The sequence below is a fragment of the Eretmochelys imbricata genome, chromosome 3, assembly GCF_965152235.1.
Source record: "Eretmochelys imbricata isolate rEreImb1 chromosome 3, rEreImb1.hap1, whole genome shotgun sequence".
Lineage (NCBI taxonomy): Eukaryota > Metazoa > Chordata > Testudines > Cheloniidae > Eretmochelys > Eretmochelys imbricata.
Window position 1 is genome coordinate 163,734,368 of NC_135574.1, and position 19,989 is coordinate 163,754,356.

The 19,989-nt window shown below is 39.8% G+C and overlaps 1 protein-coding gene across 6 annotated transcripts in view; it reads left to right on the top strand.

The window, feature by feature from the left end:
- ESRRG (estrogen related receptor gamma) overlaps positions 1-19,989 on the top strand; it is a 437,341-nt gene that overhangs the window by 366,316 nt on the left and 51,036 nt on the right. For 4 of the 6 annotated variants that reach the window (XM_077811943.1, XM_077811940.1, XM_077811944.1 and 1 more), the window contains 2 exons: positions 10,807-10,917; positions 15,436-15,597. In XM_077811943.1, coding sequence (XP_077668069.1) covers positions 10,807-10,917; positions 15,436-15,597 — 273 coding nt within the window. Of the gene's footprint in view, positions 1-10,806; positions 10,933-15,414; positions 15,598-19,989 lie in introns of all 6 variants that reach the window. The other 2 variants (XM_077811945.1, XM_077811942.1) reach the window with 2 other exon arrangements.

The window sequence follows — 19,989 nt, forward strand, 5'->3', positions numbered from 1 at the left end:
AGCAGAAATAAAAGGTTCAAGGCTTGTCACCATCAGTTTATAGATAGCTGTTTAAAAATAATGAGATATTGGGTATTGTAAGGCTCAGGGCTGTCTTGCCAGACTCATTTATTTCCATTCACCTTTTGTCAGCATTGCAGACAGAAGACATTCAATTAAAAGTTGTCACCTGTTGCATATGACCTAATTTGTACTTGGAGGTGTCACAGATTAGGGTACTGTGTTTCATATGAAGCCATTTATTTATTTTTTTTAAATGTAAAACAGCAATTCACTTTGGAGACATTCTGGGCCATGTTATAAAATGTGGCACCATTTCTGTAGAGGCTACTAGTCACTGGCAATCACTTGTGCAGAAATAATGGAAAATATTTGCACAAAACCTCATTTACATGGGAAGATTGAATTTAAGTGGGTTTTATGCATAAACATTGTTTTGTTTTATGCACAAAGACTAGTGTACACAAATTCCACATGACGATTGCTGCATGTAAAGTTAAAACTTCTTACAAAGAAGGAGAAAGGATTATTATCCTCATTTTAAGGCAGGGAAAACAAGGCGTAGATAAATTAAGTGACATACCCACAATTATCAAGTAAGTTTGTTGCATTGTAAAATAGAGAACATAAGACTACTGACTCTGAGCCAGCTACTCTAATAATTAGATATGCTATATTCCCAAACTAGAATGTTACAAGGATGTCTCTTGTAAATTCCATCCCCTAGACAAATTAGCAAATATCTTTTGGGTCCTGACCAGGGGTGAATGTAACTTAAAAGTCTGACCAGTTCAGGGGCCGGGCCTCGGGCGAAGCGGTGGGCCTCGGGCGGAAGGGCGGGGTTGAGGGTCAGCCTCCCCCAGCTGGGCCAGCTCTAGGTTTTTGGCCGCCCCAAGCAAAACATTTGCTGCCCCAAGCTCAGGTGGGGCTGGGGCTCAGAGGTGGCGCTGGAAGCAGAGGGAGTGATGTCACCTTCTCCCAGCGCCTGCAGGGGATTTACTCTCTTCCCTGCCCAGCCGCGCAGAGAAGCCCCGATATAAGGGGTGGCACAAGGCTTCAGTTCCCTGAGGTTGTCCAGGTCTGCTTTTCTGAATTTCAGGGTCCGTATTCTGCTGCTCTCCTTTCTTCCTTGTGTCAGGATCCTGAACTCGACCATCGCATGGCCACTGCCTCCCAGGTTCCCATCCACTTTTGCTTCCCCTACTAATTCTTCCCAGTTTGTGAGCAGCAGGTCAAGAAGAGCTCCGCCCCTAGTTGGTTTCTCCAGCACTTGCGCCAGGAAATTGTCCCCTACACTTTCCAAAAACTTCCTGGATTGTCTGTGCACTGTTGTATTGCTCTCCCAGCAGATATCAGGGTGATTGAAGTTTCCCATGAGAATCAGGGCCTGCGATCTAGTAACTTCCGTGAGTTGCTGGAAGAAAGCCTCGTCCACCTCATCCCCCTGGTCCGGTGGTCTATAGCAGACTCCCACCACGACATCACCCTTGTTGCTCACACTTCTAAACTTAATTCAGAGACTCTCAGGTTTTTCTGCAGTTTCATACCAAAGCTCTGAGCAGTCATACTGCTCCCTTACATACAATGCAACTCCCCCAGCTTTTCTGCCCTGCCTGTCCTTCCTGAACAGTTTATATCCATCCATGACAGTACTCCAGTCATGTGAGTTATCCCACCAAGTCTCTGTTATTCCAATCACATCATAATTCCTTGACTGTGCCAGGACTTCCAGTTCTCCCTGCTTGTTTCCCAGGCTTCTTTCATTTGTGTATAGGCACTTGAGAGAACTTGCTGTTTGTCCTGCTTTCTTAGTATGAGGCAGGAGCCCTCCCCTCTCATGCTCTCCTGCTCGTGCTTCCTCCCGGTATCCCACTTCCCCACTTACCTTAGGGCTTTGGTCTCCTTCCCCGGTGAACCTAGTTTAAAGCCCTCCTCACTAGGTTAGCCAGCCTGCTTGTGAAGATGCTCTTCCCTCTCTTCGTTAGGTGGAGCCCATCTCTGCCTAGCACTCCTCCTTCTTGGAACACCATCCCATGGTCAAACAATCCAAAGCCTTCTCTCCGACATCACCTGTGTAGCCATTTGTTGACTTCCACGATTCGACGGTCTCTACCCAGGCCTTTTCCTTCCACAGGGAGAATGGACGAGAACACCACTTGTGCCTCAAACTCCTTTATCCTTCTTCCCAGAGCCACGTAGTCCGCAGTGATCCGCTCAAGGTCATTCTTGGCAGTATCATTGGTGCCCACGTGGAGAAGCAGGAAGGGGTAGCGATCCGAGGGCTTGATGAGTCTCGGCAGTCTCTCTGTCACATTGTGAATCCTAGCTCCTGGCAGCAGCAGACTTCTCGGTTTTCCCGGTCGGGGCAGCAGATAGATGACTCGGTCCCCCTGAGGAGAGAGCCCCCAAACACCACCACCCGCCTCCTTCTCTTGGGAGCGGTGGTCGTGGAACCCCCATCCCTAGGACAGTGCATCTCATGCCTTCCAATCGGCGGAGTCTCCTTCTGTTCCCTTCCCTCAGATGTATCATCTAGTCCACTCTCCACATTAGTACCTGTGGAGAGAACATGAAAACGGTTGCTTACCAGTATCTGCATTGCTGGTACATGGACGCTCCCCTTCCTTCTTCTGGAGGTCACATGCTGCCAAATTTCTTCACCGTCCTCCTGTCCCCACTGTGCAGCCTGCTCTGAATTTTCAGAACATTGTGTCCATAGAAGTATATCCTGATGTCTGTCCAGGAAGTCTTCAGTTTCTCTTATGCAACACAGGGTTGATGCTTGTTTCTTCAGACCTTGAACCTTCTCTTCCAATATGGAGACCAGCTTGCACTTTGTACAGACAGAGTCGCTTCTGTCCTGTGGAAGAAAGACAAACATGGCACTTCCAGTGCAGGTCACAACAGCTGAACATTCCCCATCCATATTACCTTCCTTCTACGAGCTTCCTCAGGAGTTGTAGTGACTACTCAGAGAAGCCAGCAAGTTGTAAGCCTCAGTGGGCTCTCCGCGGGCAAACTCCCTCTGCTAGCCTCTCTGCTGTTCGCTGCTCAGCTGGTTTGGAGCTGACTGGCTTTTTATAACAATCAGGCCCACTCAAGGCTCACCTGGAACAAAGCACTCCCAATTCACACTTTTCAAACAACCAATCAAGCACACGGTCAAACTGTCCCCACAAAAGACACTCAGATACTCACCAACACAGCCTCCCTAACGCAGCCCTTAGCGTAGCTCCTCTCAGACAGATCCCAGGCAAAATCTGTTTCTTTGACAGGTTTCAGAGTAACAGCCGTGTTAGTCTGTATTCGCAAAAAGAAAAGGAGGACTTGTGGCACCTTAGAGACTAACCAATTTATTTGAGCATAAGCTTTCGTGAGCGACAGCTCACTTCATCTGTAGCTCACGAAAGCTTATGCTCAAATAAATTGGTTAGTCTCTAAGGTGCCACAAGTCCTCCTTTTCTATTTCTTTGATGACTTAGGACTCAGTTTTCAAAAAATAAAAATCAACGCCTAATGGCCATGCACTTTGCAACTCTGGGTGTGTTTTTAGTTTTACCTCACATGCTTCCAGATATGATGCCAAATGATTTCAGACACTCACAGATTGGCGTCCGTGGAATGCAGCACATACCCCAAATGTACAGCACTAGCACATAGATAGCTCATGTTATCCTTTTTCTTCATGCTGTGTTATTTACTGCACATTTCTAGTATATTGTGCATGTTTTTCCACTGCAAATCGTTTTGATTTCAGGATTAACGGGCCTCATGCTATTCTAATCCTAAAATATAGAAATTACTGACCTGTCTTAATCTAAGTGTTGTTGCACACCTTGTCACCTTTCTGTCTATAGTTATGGAGGAAAAAATAAATTTTTACTCATTTTGGCAAATAAATGCACAACTCAATGTACATAATATTCACTCAACTTTGTTCAGCAACCTTATAAATAAGCACCGCACGTCCAGGTAGAATTGGAACACCCTATCAGAATGTTGTCCCGAAGGAGAACTGCATCAGAGTCTGCCACTAAAATTCCTTCTGCAGTTTTTGATACTACTAATCTGGCTTTTCCCTCTAATGCTGGTGCTCTTTCTGATGCTGAGTGAGGTGTTGTTCCTTCAGTTTCCTCTCTTGTTAGTCTCACTGCACAATCTAAAACAATTTTGCGAGTCTTACAAGCATCACTTGTATAAGTGGAACTAATCCAATTTCTTATCCACACTGTGGTGGAAGAGGCCACAGAATACAGCAACTTCTGTTGCACATCTTGAGCACATCATTGGAGGGAGAGCCTGCCAAGAAGACATTGGTGTGGAACAGAATCCTGATGGCCACAATTCTCACGGCTACTCTAGGGGAGTTATAGAGGAAGCACAAATGAAATCCAAAACATCCCTAAGGAAGTTAAAATGAAGGGTTTGATTCTGATCTCCCACCTATTCTTCACTGCAGTAACTCCATTGACATCAGGGAAGTTAATTTTGATTTACTCTAGTGTAAGTCATTATTTAAATTAATTCCAGTAGCACCCACTGCATGCTACATGCAGGAGTTTTTCAGATCAGAAGCAGACCTGACCCCAAAGCATTCAAAGTTGAAGACATTCAACTTAAAGAAGTGTGGGAGAGGGATAAAATCTACTTTAAACAAAATAAAAGTCTGTATCTCAACTATTGTTAGTTGGCAATTTTCTTGTAGGCAATCAGGATACTTGAGGAGGGTTTGAAATAGAGGATAGGGGCATTGCAGATCAGTTCAGGAACTGTGTTCTGGGCAGAAAGGGCACCATGCAAAGAAGCACAAAGATGTTTGTGGGAGAAGTGAACAAGGGGGCATTCGAGGCTGATATCATTAGTAGAATGGAGGGGATGGTGGCGGGCAACATGATAAAGACACAAAAGTGTTAAGGAGGGTAGGAGGAATAAGGTCACAAATAGCTTAAACTCGGTTCTTAATGTGTGCCCGGGCTTTCCAGGCCTGAGCCCCAGCATTTCTGGGCTTGTCATGTCAGTTATGAAAGTACAAAAATTGCTTGAGCCCCGGCACCTCTTTCATTATGAATTAAGCACTGCTTAAACTTGAGCCAGTGGAGGGGTTTAAAGAATTGCATGATATAGTCAGATGGATGGATGAGGAAGAAGACCTTGAGAGCTGTATCTCACATGGACTGGAAGGGGGTATATGAGTGCTGGGGAAACCAGAGAGGATGAAATTTAGATGAGAGCCTGGGCAAGGGTTTAACGATGTGCAAAGAAAGCAAAGGTTAGGTTTTAGAAATGTTAGCAGGATAAATGGTGTACTTTGGACATGGCCTGGACATGTGGGCAAGAGAGAGGGAGTAGTCAAGGATGACCCCCACGTTAGGGTTTGAATAAAGGGAAGTTTTGGGCAGGGATTGTCTTTTTGTTCTGTGTTTGTACAGCACCTGGCACAATAGCATCCTGGTCCATAACGAGGGCTCCTAGGTGCTATGGGAATACAAATAATAAATAACAATACCTGGTGGTACGTATAAATACGGGATTGGATTGATGGAGACAAAGCAGGAATGCAAAAATAGAGTATGCTTTGTCTGCACAGAAACTGGAACTGAAATAACTAAATTGGTTGTAACTCAAAGCACCTCTGTGTGTGGACATTCTTTATTTCAGAATAATAGTGCCCTGTTTCATTATTACTTGAGTTGGTAAAGAAGTGGTTTAAAATCACACAGGAAGTTTATGATAGGATCAGGAACTGAACCCAGTTCCAGAGAGTCCTAGTCCAGTGCCTTAGGCACCAGACTATTCTTTCTGTAAGATCAGCTGAAGAAACCCTTATGCCATGTTGGATTGTATAGCTACCTCTTAAAAAAAGTTTAGTTACTGCATGCATTTTTCTGTCTCTCCATATATTCTAGCCTGTGACTAATCCTTACCATCTGAGTTTTGTAAATCATGTCTATGTGTGTGATTTCCCTTCCTGCTCTAACAGGTGATTTAGTGTTTGTAATTAGAGGCAAAGTGGAGTGTTCTGTTTTAGTTGCTTTAGTGTTGACTGCTGAAATCATGTTTTAATTGGTAATTGGCCCATTCCTTTAGTCCATACTGAGATAAAATTCTCATTGACGTCACTGGGATATTTCCTGTTTAAGGATTTCAAGACGAAAGCTGACATTAGGGTACATTAGGGGCCAGATCCTTTGCTGATGTGAGTTCACTTGGTTTAGGTGAAGCTATACCCATTTATACCAGTGGCCTCAGAGTACTGTAATAATAGAAGGCTTTTCATTGAAAATCGCAGATCACTTTAATGAGGTGGGCTAAGTACCATTATTTTCATTTTATGGATAGGGAAACTGATGCAATGACAGATGGAGTTGCCAAAGACACACTTGCACAGTTAGGGTTAGAACAAAGGTCTACTTACTCCCTCTGTACTCTAAATGTGTGCCGCAGGGTCTCTGTTAATATTATAAACATACTGGGTTTGCTTGCACTAATTAACTTTATGACCAGGATATCAGGTGTTAATATTATTCCCCGAAACTGAGCCTTTTAAAAGCAACTTCATGCATTGTAATTGTTTGTTTGTTTGTTTTGGATAGGCAAAGTAGAGCAGGCGAACACATAGAGGAGTGTATAGTTAGTTATAATGTCCCAAACTGGCAAATATACTTTTTCTGTTGTGACAACTCTCACAATTGCCATGGTTTACAGGTCGGGAATTGGGGGAGAATATATATACACAAAATAAACCTCTCCAACTAGTGGATTCCCATTCACCACAAAAAAAACCCAAACAAACCACTTTTCACAAAGGGTCAGACTCTGATATGCTTTCTCACCTTTGAGTAACAAATTACTTTGCAAGTAGTCCTTATAAGATTCCTATTGCTTAGTAAGATCCCCAATGTGAGTAAGAGTATCAAAATGTGGTTCTAATATAGTTATTTGCTGTTAGGATTAAGCAAAAAATTAAGGAAGCATAATGGTAAATTCTATGTCTATACTAGTAAAAGGTCCATAGAACCCCAATTTGCTTTTCCATTGATATAATGGTATGTTAAAATCTAACATCGGGGGTGGGGGGGGGAATTAAAAAGTATTTTTACACTAAAGTTAGAAATAGTTATGTTACAAAAGTATGTTATTTTAAATTGTTGTTGTTCAGCAATACATTTCCCTAAGACATTAAGAATTATAATGCTCACATGTATGTTGTTGTTTGTAAAAGTTGTGTATATACGGATGTCTAAATGCATGTGTGAGTGAATATATATTTCTATGTATGATTTTGCCACATTGATACTTGTCTGTATTTCCTTCCCATTGAACATGTGAGCAGTTTCAATGACCGCCCTGCCCCTTTAAGCGGAGGGGGGCCTGGCTGGCTGGCCGGCCGAATGGGAACAACGCTTTATGGCAGGAAGGAGATGAAAAACTGTTGCAAAAGGGGACAACAAGGTCACTGACCCATCCCCTAGGAATGCAGGGTTTAAAAGGGGCAGCTCTGGGCTGAAGCGTCCCTTTTACCCAAAAACATCTGAAGCAGGACCCACTCTCCCTCCTCTTTATGCAGGAAAATACCAGGTTTGGTCAAGACCTGCTGTGGGCATTATGCTAGCCGCCCCTTTTTTGTTAGGAGGGCTGGGAAGGAATTTTTCCCTTGCCACCATATTGACTTGGGCTCAGTGCGGGGGGTTCACCTTCCCCACAGCGGGTTCAGGAAGGGCTCTGTTCATGCACGGCATGAAGGGCAGTAGGCCATATGTCATAACTCATTATTTCAGTGTGTGGATGTCCAGTGCAGGTACCTCATAGGAAAGGTATACAGTGACTGGATAAATGGCTTGGAAAAGGACTTAAAAGGCGGTGTTCGTTAAAGGAACAAACAGGGGGTGGTTGGGGACTCCTGTGATTGGTACGGCAGGGAGCCAATCCCCCATTATTATAGCCCACCTTAACCCTCCTACAAGAAGGGTGGACGGTAAGGTCCCGGCAATGGATTTGCTGGAGGCACCTGGATGGAAAAAGAGAGTGAACTGGTAAAAGCCACCCAGGTAATTACGGAATAAACGGGGGGTTACCTGCACTATACACTTTTATCTGTCGTGTAGTCCCAGACATCTAATAATAAAGTTGCAGCCTAATTAAACCCATGTCAAATGTCTCCTTCTTTCGATATAGCCAGACAATGTGTATCTGTGCAAATGCAAGGGAGGAAAAATTGTTCTTCTTGGTAGATTTCTATTATTTTAATTTAATCTTCAGTTCCATTACTTTTTGATTAAACATACTTCTGTCCGATGCAATCCGTCTTTTATCTCTATGAAATCTCCTCCCAAGCAGAAAGAAGGATGACACCTGAATTATGCAGAATTCATTTTCTATCTATTTTTCTTAACATGCTGGGCAGTCTTTTTATAATTCCACCAATCTCATATGTGGCTTGCTTTAATCCTCTGCCTTTTTCTGAATGTTCAACCAACAAGCCATGGACTTTTTAATGTATTTTCTGGCAGTATAGTTTCTTGAATGTCAGTTTTCCTGGGTGGAGATCAAGCTCATTGGGGTGCTTATGAACATTTATTAACCATTAATTTAAAATTCTCTGTCTAATAAACTGTAATAACTTGTGCTAATGAATGTATATGCTTAACTTGAATTTACAGATAAGCATACACATGTTGTGTTAATCTAATTCTGTTCCTGGTAAAATTACTCTGGATTTATACCATATAACTGCGATCAGAATTTGGTCTTGTGTGTAATATATATACACACATACACACAAATATGTTTATGATAAGGATATATGAACACACTGTAAATACATAGATACATAAATACATAGAGATTTCATTCATAATCATGCTTTGACCTCTGTGGGTACATGATTGCTTTATTTTATGATTTATATAGTGTAATTTATAAATGTATATAGATTAGATCTATAATTAATCAAAAATGTGCTCCCTGTGTTTAAGTAAACGAATGTACAGTTTCAGTTAAAACCATATGATCTCATGCAACACCGTCCAGGCTTGGAGATCACTACACAGTCTCATGATTAGCAAAGAGCATGGAGAACTCTTGCATAGAATTGTAGGTTGTGTATTGTAGTTACTGACTTAGGGCCTGATTTTAATACAAATCTTTTCTCATGCTCGTAACCTTTACTCACAATATTATTGAAGTCAATGGGAGCATCAAGTAAGGCGTCTACTTGTGTGAGTAAAAGTTTGCAGGATTGGACCCTTCACTTAACTTCTTCCGATCCTCAGCAACTAGTGTGTCGAGCACCTAAGTGTATGAATAACAGAAAGGAAAGAGAGGGACAAATGGCCAGAAGAAATGTAAAAGAGAGAAGAGCTGGCTGTGGGATTTTTGACCCTGCATCAAAATATCCTTCTCCCACCAAAATCCATTTAGTCTCTCTCCTGTTTTGGTTGGGAAAAGGAGTGATAGATCGTCCCTTGCAGTTAGCTTTTTTTTTTTCACCAAATCATGTCCATAGACAGCACACTGATCCTTGCTCTTCTAGCCCTGCCAAAAGTGGCTCCAGACAGCAGCAGATCCCAACATCCCATGTTAAGTAGAGGACTGGCCCTACAGAAGGGGCTTTCACAAACTGGAGCTCCCATCATTTGTAGATTTTTCTGAGTTCAAGCCAGCTCTGGAAAGAAGGAAAGATGAAGAAGGAAGGATGCGGAGAAGCAGCATATATGATGATCATGGGAGTGAAAACACAGGGAAGAGAGAGGAATAATGAATCAGATAATGAAAAGAGAAGTGTGCAGTGAGGACATTGTCACATGTTGAGTTCTTCAGTAGTTAAATCCGTGTCATCAGGGCAGGCACAAATTTTGTGCTTGGCACTGGTTTTCTTGTTGCCTTACTGGCTGAAGTTCCCTCCTTAAAGGGTTATACTGGCACTTTTTCTGGCTGCCTGGAATCTGTGTGGATGATTCAGAATGAAATAAAAATAATTTGTTGCTTTATGAATGCCGCCTCTTTTTTTTTTTTTTTTTTTGCTAGAGCAGCTCCAGCTTGTTTCAGGAAGTTCAGTTCATATAAATCCCATGCCTAGACATCTCAGGTAACACAAATGTACTACTTAAGCCATATATAATGTGACAGCAGAATGCAAATGCTGATTTGGCTTTACTGATATCCAGATGAATGCAGCTCTCCGTCCTTTGCAACCCCAACGTAACCCCTCCATTTCAGAAGGATTTTAAACCATGTTTGTTTCCCTATAATACTTCGAGAGGTTACTCTACAGTTACTGCAGTCAATTCTCTAGACTATCTTAATTAAATACAGCTCTACTATCACAACAGGATTCAGTGTTAATTGTTTCTGAAGTTCTCATTCTTCATGGTCCTTTGCTTCATAACAGTAGCCTAGTAAATCTATTTACGCTTATAACCACATATAGAGGTTGACAAAGCTTCTACTAAAGAGGACTGTTCAGCTCAGAATCTCCCCAGTTGAAAGAGCTCTAGGCCAAACCCCAGTCTCAGGAGCTTTTAGCATGTTAGTAGCAAGATGTTATGAAAATAATTGAAATATTTTAAAATGGTCTTCTCAACAAGAAATTATAGTCTAAACTTTTATCTTGTTTGTATGAAAATATAAATAGGTTGCAAGTACTTATATCTTTTTCTGTTGCTTTTAGTAATTATGGTTGTGAGAAAAGAAATTTGCATTGACTATGCTACAGAAATCTGTCAAAGCGCTAGGTAGAAGATTGTCACGTGAAATGCATCACATGGAAAGCATTAAATAAGTGTGTGTTTATTTTTCCCATTTTAGGGGTCCGCCTAGACAGAGTACGTGGAGGTCGCCAGAAGTACAAGCGCAGAATAGATGCCGAGAATAGCCCATACCTGAACCCTCAGCTAGTTCAGCCAGCCAAAAAGCCATGTAAGTACATCAGATGTATCAGCTTTTTCTCTGCCTCCAAAACATCAATAACTCATGGATCCATTTAAAGCTTCCATGGACTTCTGTAGGACAAGAATTTGTCCCTAAAAAGCTACAGTAAGCGCTATATGTTATGCAGTTAACATGAGCATTTAAAAAAAATCTTATTAGTTATTTTCATCTTTTCTCAGACTGTCAGATGAAGCTTTTTACAGGTGGAAGCATATTAATGCATGGTTTATGCAGTGCACATTTTTCATTTACAGGTTATATTTATTTTCATTGGTACATAAAACGGTTCATACTGTGATCATTAGTTCATTGGAGCTTCTAGTTTCAGATTTCACAAGAAAGTGATTTTTGTAGTTTTCACTAACTAAATGAGTTTGACTGCTCAACCTCCCAATGAAAATACATTAGGAGCCTCATTAATTTATAGCTATAGAAGGTTAACACACTAGCTAACATTAGATGAAAAGAGGAATGTGCTACACTAATAACAAGCATAGGTTGGTAGTTCTATCTCTGATGCCCTTATGGGCATTATGTCTTTTATAAAAAAATGTCCTTGGGAAAAAAAATTAAAAAAAGAGAGAGAGAGAGCTGATCATCCCTTTGCTAAATACAAGTTCCGGTGTCTTTGCGATTAACAAAACATAGTTGGAGGTTTTGCTCTGCAGCGTGTACAAACTCAAGTAGCAACTGTACTAATTCCATGAAGTAAATTTAACTGCATTATATCTCTAGTGCAAGAGACTACAGACTTAGCCTACAAAGGTATGAATTTCCTACCAAGTGCTTGTGAACTCTTCCATACACAGAATTCCCATACACAGTTGTCACTGTCAAGAAGGCTATTTTGCTATCAAAGCGGGACAAACCTTCCCACCCCACCCCCCCACATTTAGGGAAAAATAAACGAAGCATGGAGGTTTTGTGCCCGTGACACTACCTAGCTGTGTAGAAAACAGTGTTGATTTCATCTCGTGTTCCCCAGTAGGGGACACTGCTGCGTACAATACACATGAGCATATGGGGATCTGTAGTGCAAATAAACAGGCTTTGAACTGTAAGCGAAAGGGCATTTTAGCGATGTCAAAGGAAAAACGACCAGTTTTACATAAAATTAAGGCTTAAGTGAACATATGGCATAGTTTCCTTTTGCCTTTCCAAAAAAACATTATGCTGATTATACCTTCAATTGTCCAATCTGGCATCTTCTTCTCAGCCTGCATAAGCTGTTCCACCATTCTGTAAATACAATCTAGGGCTGCATTAAGCAGATTTTTCACATTATAATAAAAACTTTCTGATAATACAATAAAATTTAATAAACTCTAAGGCTTAATTTCATTAGAGGTTTAGTTTTGCTGGATGCACAGATTGCCAGTTTTTTCATTTATTTTACGTTGTCATTGAGTTGAAATGTTGATAGCCTCCTAACATAGAAAAAATATTCCAGTCCTTTAATATAGGCATAGGTTAACACTATTGTGCTGAAGCATCCAAGAAACTGTGTGTAAACCTGAGATTATTGGGAAGTAGTGTATTACAACAACTTCAAGAAGATAACCACCAATTTTAGTAAACTCCATTTGTCTGAGATAAACTAATCTCCTTATTAATCATTATTATCTAAAGGCTTCTGTTAATTTTCCTTAGTTCACCCAATTACAAACATTTTTGTAACAAACACTTACAAAACTTAATTTTTGGATCCTGTCAGATAAGTGTCAGGGAACAGTTGAATCGGTTTTATTAAGGAAGTAGCCTGGGAGATTTTCTGGACCCTGGCTGATAGTTTGTGCATAACAAAGGCACAGGAATGAAAATTGGGTTCTATTGATTCTAATTAGGGAAACATTAAATAAGATTTACCTAGAAACAGTGCTCATGGCTATTCAATTTCCTGCGTGATGGGGATTTCTGAGAACATTCAGAATTTCCCTATGCCTTGTACTAAACCATGCTTCAGTACATATAGCCTTTTTCTCTGTAGTGAAATAACAGGGATTAGGTGGTCTCTTTTAGACAGACCTCTTTCTATTCTTTTTTGCATTTCTTTTCTTATCTACAGAATCTAGTGGCCTGCCTTCAGGTCTTGTTGTGTTGTCAGAATAATGAAAGTGGAGATTTTGTGAAGCAGAAATGAAAATGTACACTATTCTTGAATCATCTGCAAGAAGCAAACATTTGATGAAGATGCTATTATTTTAAAAAAGGAGATTTCCAGTCTGTTCCTTGTGTGAGTCTGAACTGAGAAAAACTGAATTTGTGGACATTTACCTTAGCAATCTGGAGCTCTTGTTCACTAATATACTATAATTTTAAATATATGGTTTATGTCCCCATCTTCATGCATTACAATATGAATGCTGGGTCCATTTATACATTTTTTGCGAATAAGTAGTAAGAAAAATAGAATTTAGTTACTTTGCTTTTCACTGCATATGGGTTTTTTGTTAAATTCTTGAGAAAATATGCTGTGATCTTTAACTTTTGGAAAGAATGATGTTTTCTAATAAGTTAAACAATCAAAAAACCAAATAAAGCATCTGTTCATTAAAAAAATAAAGAATATTATGTTGAAAAACTATTTGCCACTCTCCGTTAAAATTATCAACTGACATTTTTAAATAATATTAAAATTCCCTGTTAATCAGTTTGATAATAAGTAGAATATTGAAATAAATAATTATTTAGATGGCCTAGCTCCTATAGGTCTTATAAACATGAATCCATCCCCTTGGAATAAAACATACTTGATGGAATGCTTTCCAGCTGGGTCTTGCACTTATTTTATGAAGGACTTACATGTATCACGAATTTATAATAAGGCTAACATACTGCTGAAAATGGATCAGAATCAAGGAGTCAGTGTCACAAAAGAGTGGTAAAGTATCAGAAATCAGAATCAAGGAAGGGTATTTAGGGAAATCTGACAGTAGCAGATATCTTGGAACCTGTCCTGCAGTCGCTATGCAAGTCAAACTCCCGTTTATTTCAGTTGTAGTTTTTCCTATGAGGACAGTAGGGCCTATAGCTGACATTTTGAAGCAGGAAAAAATATCAACTCCATCAGCTTTCTTGGCAGTTAGAGGGAGATGAGGGTGTTAGACAATCTTCTCGGGATTTAACCCTATATATGTCAAGCCACATGACTGTTTATCCCAAAGGACTGAAAGGATTAGTCTAAGTCCTCTAAAGGGCTACTGTTTGGGCTCTAAGAACATATGCTTTATGTCTGGCTGATACATTTCAGGTATGCTACAAGATGTACCTATCATTAAAAGGTAGGACACCTGGCTGCATATATTGGGAAATGTATAGAAGACTTAAGGGCCCAATCTGTCTCCCACTGATGTCTTTCTACTGAGTTCTCTGGGAGGTGGATCAGGCTTCTAAAGAATTAATAAAAAGGCTTCTTTTTGCATCTCAAATTAAAGCCTCAATATACGGTGTAATACTGACAGATTTTATGTGTTTGATACCTGTATACTGTAGAGTTGTGGGTGTCTTATAATAAGCCCATGCAGTTTTTCTTGCTGTTTCTTTTTTGACTGTTCATTCTAACATAACTGATTGCTCCATATAAATCACAGGATTCAACTGTATGCAAAATAAATATAAAATAAATGAAAATGTTACAGATATTAAAAAGTATTCCAAAATAATACAACATTTTTGTGTACAAAAGAGTTTTCTCAAATAGGGCCTAATTCTGACGTCACTTACACCAGTTTTACGTTGGTATATTTCCATTGATTTTAATGGAGTTACTCCTGATTTTATCTGTAAATGAAAGGAGTATCAGCTCACTCCTGTTTAAATTAAAAGCAGCTAGTTTTGGGTGAGATTCTGAGGTTCTGCATTACAGAGTAGCACAAATACAGGCAGTCGCATTTCGTTCCTAGAATACAAGCCCCTTGGACCAGAAATCTTAGTATTATCATTTTAAAAGAGCAGGCTATAGATACTATAAGATATATAGGGTGATAGTTGCTCAGAAACTCTTGCGATTACATGTATTAGGACAGTTTGACTCTGACTTCTGAGATAAAGAATGGCAACAGAAGTTTCAGATTTTAAGAAGTTAACTATTTGTTAATTGTCTGTGTTATTTTTATTCAGGCAATGTGCAGCTCTTCTTAAACACACTATATCCAAAAATATAAATAACAGAAAAAGTCTCAATTTGCAAAACCTAAAACTTATTTCAATACCTAAAAGTTTAGTCGGTGACAATTTTATTCCAAATGTTATGATGTAATAATTGTATTTGTGCATCCCATGCATATTATTTTATTTGTAATTTACGTACAATAAATGAGTCATGCTTGCTGAAAATGTTTATATGGGCCCCAGTCAATCTCTGCTGTAACTCCTTGGTGGAGTTAATAGAGCCGCACGGGTTAAAGGTGGTCACTGTTTTTAAGCTAATGTGAAACTTAATTCACCTGTCAGAGAAATAGGGTAACACTGTTGGTGATCTTGTAGCATTCTGGTCCATTTTTACAGATAACAAGATTGTCTCCCATTTGCTGGTTGCGGAACCAGAGAAGATCTATGCCATGCCTGACCCCACTGTTCCAGATAGTGACATCAAAGCGCTCACCACACTTTGTGACCTGGCAGACAGAGAATTGGTGGTCATCATTGGATGGGCTAAACATATTCCAGGTACATAATATATATATTATTCCCCAGCAGGAGTTGGGGAAGTGGCATAAGAACACCTACATTAGCAGGTAGATCACCTTAATCTGGGGTTAAAGTCCTTGGGGGAGTTAAACTGGTTTTAGGACCAGATTATGCCAGCAGTACAGCACCAGGTAACCACACTATATCTCAATATTTCCTTGGTCTGTGCAAGATGGACCAGTGTCCACATCACACAATAACATACTATTATTAAAGCTAATTAGCAATCTCAGCAGAGACAGTGAGTAGACGAAATAATCTCTCAGATCAAAGATTTGTGGATCTTCCAGGTCAGGTCTGAAGCATGTTTTCAATGCAGTGTTTGACACACTTGTACCTGTTGTTTGGCTGTGCCAGGTCCAGGTAAAAGTGGATCAGGTCCAGGTAAAAGTGGGTTTCTCTAGTCCGGCATGTGCCTATGTAACCTCCCCTTTCTTCCAGTCACCTGGGGCAATGTGTCAGTATCCCCATGCTGACCTGCTCTGAGGCTGCTGCAAACTCACCCTGGGCCTCTCTATTCCTTAAAGAGGTATGCACTTTCCTCTAGCAACCAGACAACGCCCTCTCCTCCACCCCTGCTTAATGTGCAATGAGGTCATACTATGGGTTAATAAACAAATACACTTTCCAGGGCTGTCAGTCTCTCACCTTTCAGAAACATATGAAAAAAGTGTTAGCTTTTTATTTATGTTATTTATTTTATTATAATCGTCTTAGTATTCTAGCAGGATAACTGGAGATATTTGTGCATTTCAGTCAGCTAATAGCCATATTGGAGCCTCAGAATACCAACCATTCACAACGAGGACGGATGTACTTTAATTGCTATAGCCAATGTAGCAATGTCCTTTTAGATTTCATTTTACCCCATGGAATTCTCTGATTCACCTTAATGTGAATGCGTAATCCAGGCAACTTTCTGTTTATCAAAGTTAAAAAAATAATGTATATTTCTAATACCATCAGAAATGGCACCCTTATTGTAATATTAATAGACTGTATAGATTACATATATACATTCAGCAAGCCAGAATACTGGATCTTATTTATAGATGGAACAGCAGATAGTAAACATCTACATTTCAGTATGTTACTTTGTTCCTAAGATTCTTTTGTTTTAAGCATTTCTCATGGTAGTGACTCAACACTTTAGTGTTGGGTTTTCGTCTTTCTATATGTCAAGAACAGTGGGGCCCCAATTCTGCTTGGGCTTCTGGTCCTACCACAGTACAGATAATAAATAATAATTAATAATCAATATGCTTCTAAAGCATAATTTTACTTCTGTAGGGAGACGGTATCCTACACATGTTGAAATATTTCATATTCTGCCCAGATGAAATTTATTTGTTCAAAGTTTGTACCACAAATGGTTTATAAACAAGCTTTAGGATCATGAGCAATGTTTTTCTGGTACAGTTAACTTATTTCTGTCTCCTTAAACTAGTTTGTCTTTATGCTTTGAATGCTACAGTAATTTCTTTAATCAAATTGATGGAAGTCCCTTTCCCAGCCCACACTGAAACCAATTTATTGGTCATGATACGCCAGCTATGTTGCTAACAGTCGTAACGAACTGTCAGGCAATATCGCAGTGAAGCTAATTTGAAGTCATTAGGTGTGCAGCGTTCAGGCAACAATTTGTTACAGTGGTTAGAAACACAGCTGACATTTCTGAATGGCTTTGTTCAGAGCAGGTCTAGATGAGCCCAAGCAAATTGTAAACTAATTTAAACATCACTCTGTATTATACTAGCTACTTTGTCTTACACTGGTTGCTAATAAAGCACCCCAAATTAAGTCAAAACTAGTTAAATAGGTGAGTTTGAGCTTCATCTTCAGAAGATACCTACATTAGTCTAACTGAAATAAGAGCTGGAGCTAGAAGTCAGTCACACACCACGATGATTGCCCCAGGATCTTTTATCAGTTTGATTTGTGAATATGTTGCATAGCTTTCTTTTGGAGTATGGGGGGAGTTGAGGAACTGAGCAATCTTTTAAAAACAATTCAGTGCCTGTAGTTAGCATGAAAAGCTATTGGACACTGTAAGCTGGCATTATAAATTTAAGACCCGCAATCTGAACTAGCTGAGGAAAACTGCTATAGTAGGCCAGCCCTGTCTTGTGAGACAAAGTCAAAACCACACCTGCCATGGTAAAGCTGCACTATCTACGGTTACTTGCTTGACCCCATTTGGGTAAAAAAAATATAGCCTAAATAGTAAACAAAGGCAATCCTTTCCTAAGCCTTCTGATAAGCTGAAGTCAGTGATAAAATCTGTGCTTGCTGCTTTAGAGCACAAAAATCAAAATGAGGAAGGGCTTGACATGCTAAAGGGCAAATGTTATGAGCATGATCAGAAGGTTTTTAGTTTGGTTTTGAGTGACGGAGTGCTGCTTAACTTGGGCTGCCAGAGCTTAACTAATGACTGGCATTGGCACAGAACAACCGTAGGGAAGCCTGCGGTGGTGCAACCCTGCTGTTGCCTGTGCCAGCACATGTTAGTCTAGGCAGTGATACAGTGGAACTGGGAAAAGGGGCAAGTCATAAAAGGAACAAAGAGCAACAAAGGGATGAATTGTGATATTGTCATAGTCAGCCAAATAAACCTTTGGTGGCTATCCATTGAACGCAATGACAATATATGGGCGTGAATTTGGCCCATTATGTGGGCTACACCAGATCTTGCTTTATTGCAGTATTTCTTCAGGTGTAACATGATTAAGGGCCCTTTCATTTGAGTTGTATTAGAACCAATAAAAGACTTAGCTATAATGCATTGTAATTCAATGGAAACCTTTATATTTTGAAAGACAGCTTCATTGTGGAAAAAAATAACATTTTTCAGCCATTATAAAGAAGGGTTATTTCTTGAAGTTATCTACAGAAAGTAAAGTGCTGTACACGTTTGATCCCTCCACCCACACCATTCTCTGTGGAGGTCATCTCCTAAAATTTGCTTTAAAATGTTATTAAATTACTATGCTATCATCAGATCATTAGAACTTCTGAATTATTGGGAATATTCTCTACAGCCGCTTTTTCTGAACAAAAAGTGTACGGTTCTACAGAAAGAAATATTGAAAGAAAAATATGTATGGAAAAGCTCTAACAGCAAATAGAATTAGTCTGCTCACCTTAATAAATCAAATAAATGGGAAGTGTGTTGTTATGAAACATGACCATGTCTTATCTGAAGAAGAAAAAGAGCACAATGGTATTAAGAAATGCTTGACTTTAGTTAGAGGAGTGTAAGGGCACAAGAACAGATGATGGTGCCCTAATAGCCCTTTTTAAGAATGACAGGGCCCCGCCATTAGCATCCTTTTATATCCTTGAAATTGCTCATGCCTCGCTTTTCTGGTTCCTATCTGCCTGACTCTTCTTTATTTCTCTTTCAATTTCATCCGCGCTCGGATAAGCGCGTGCTAACACAATATGATTGAGCTGTAAAATGGAATGCTGTCGCCTCTAATCTCTTTTATGTAGATATGGAGGTACTTGCACAGTCCACTTCATTCTCTCTCTCTCTATTGTTGGCCTTTTTAGAATGGGTTGCCAAGTAATGGAGGCTCAGTCAAATATTAGAGCTAGGTTTCACAGGGTGTGATAAGAAGATTATCAGCCCAGCAGTCAGATCTATTGTTGTTCTTTCTGTCAGATTAAAATATTCCTATGTACTGTAACTTCGTTAGCAAAATGCTGAAGGTGCTTAGAGAGACACTGAGGCTGCTTCATCTCCTGCCTGATGAGACAAAACCCACATTAGTTGACCTATATAAACGGCCTAAATATATTTATGGAGCTGTGCTAGACATTTTTTTTTACATAACAGACAGCTGTTTCACGCCATGGGTTACTTGTGGTTGGGGCCCTCCCCTTTGCTTTGGGTTGGGGGGGCCGTTTTATTTTGGGCATATTGAATTAATTAAGCTATTCTCCAGTGTAGGATGGGATTCTGCTGATGTCTAGTCACAATTTCAGAGTCACTCGGGCACCATTTCTGTAATGTAACTGTCTCATTGACATTCAGCAAAAATGTGCAATGTTCTCTTATTCTAAGTGGAGGCAGGAAACATTAAGCTCTTAAAACTGTGCATAACAGGAAGCTAAAGGGACAAAATGTTCTCTAAAAAAAATTTGCATGCATGAAAAAACACCAACCAGACCATAGAAATCAAGTTTTCGCACTTAAAATGAAAAATTTGGTTGAAATGACTACACTGGGCTAATCTATCAAAAATTAACTAGTTATGCAATTTCATAAATTAAACTTGCTTGCTTTCAAATGTGTTCCTATTTTGCCAGGAATTAACAATATTCCATTATAGGTATAGGTAAAAATAGTCACTGTCCTGGTATTTAAAA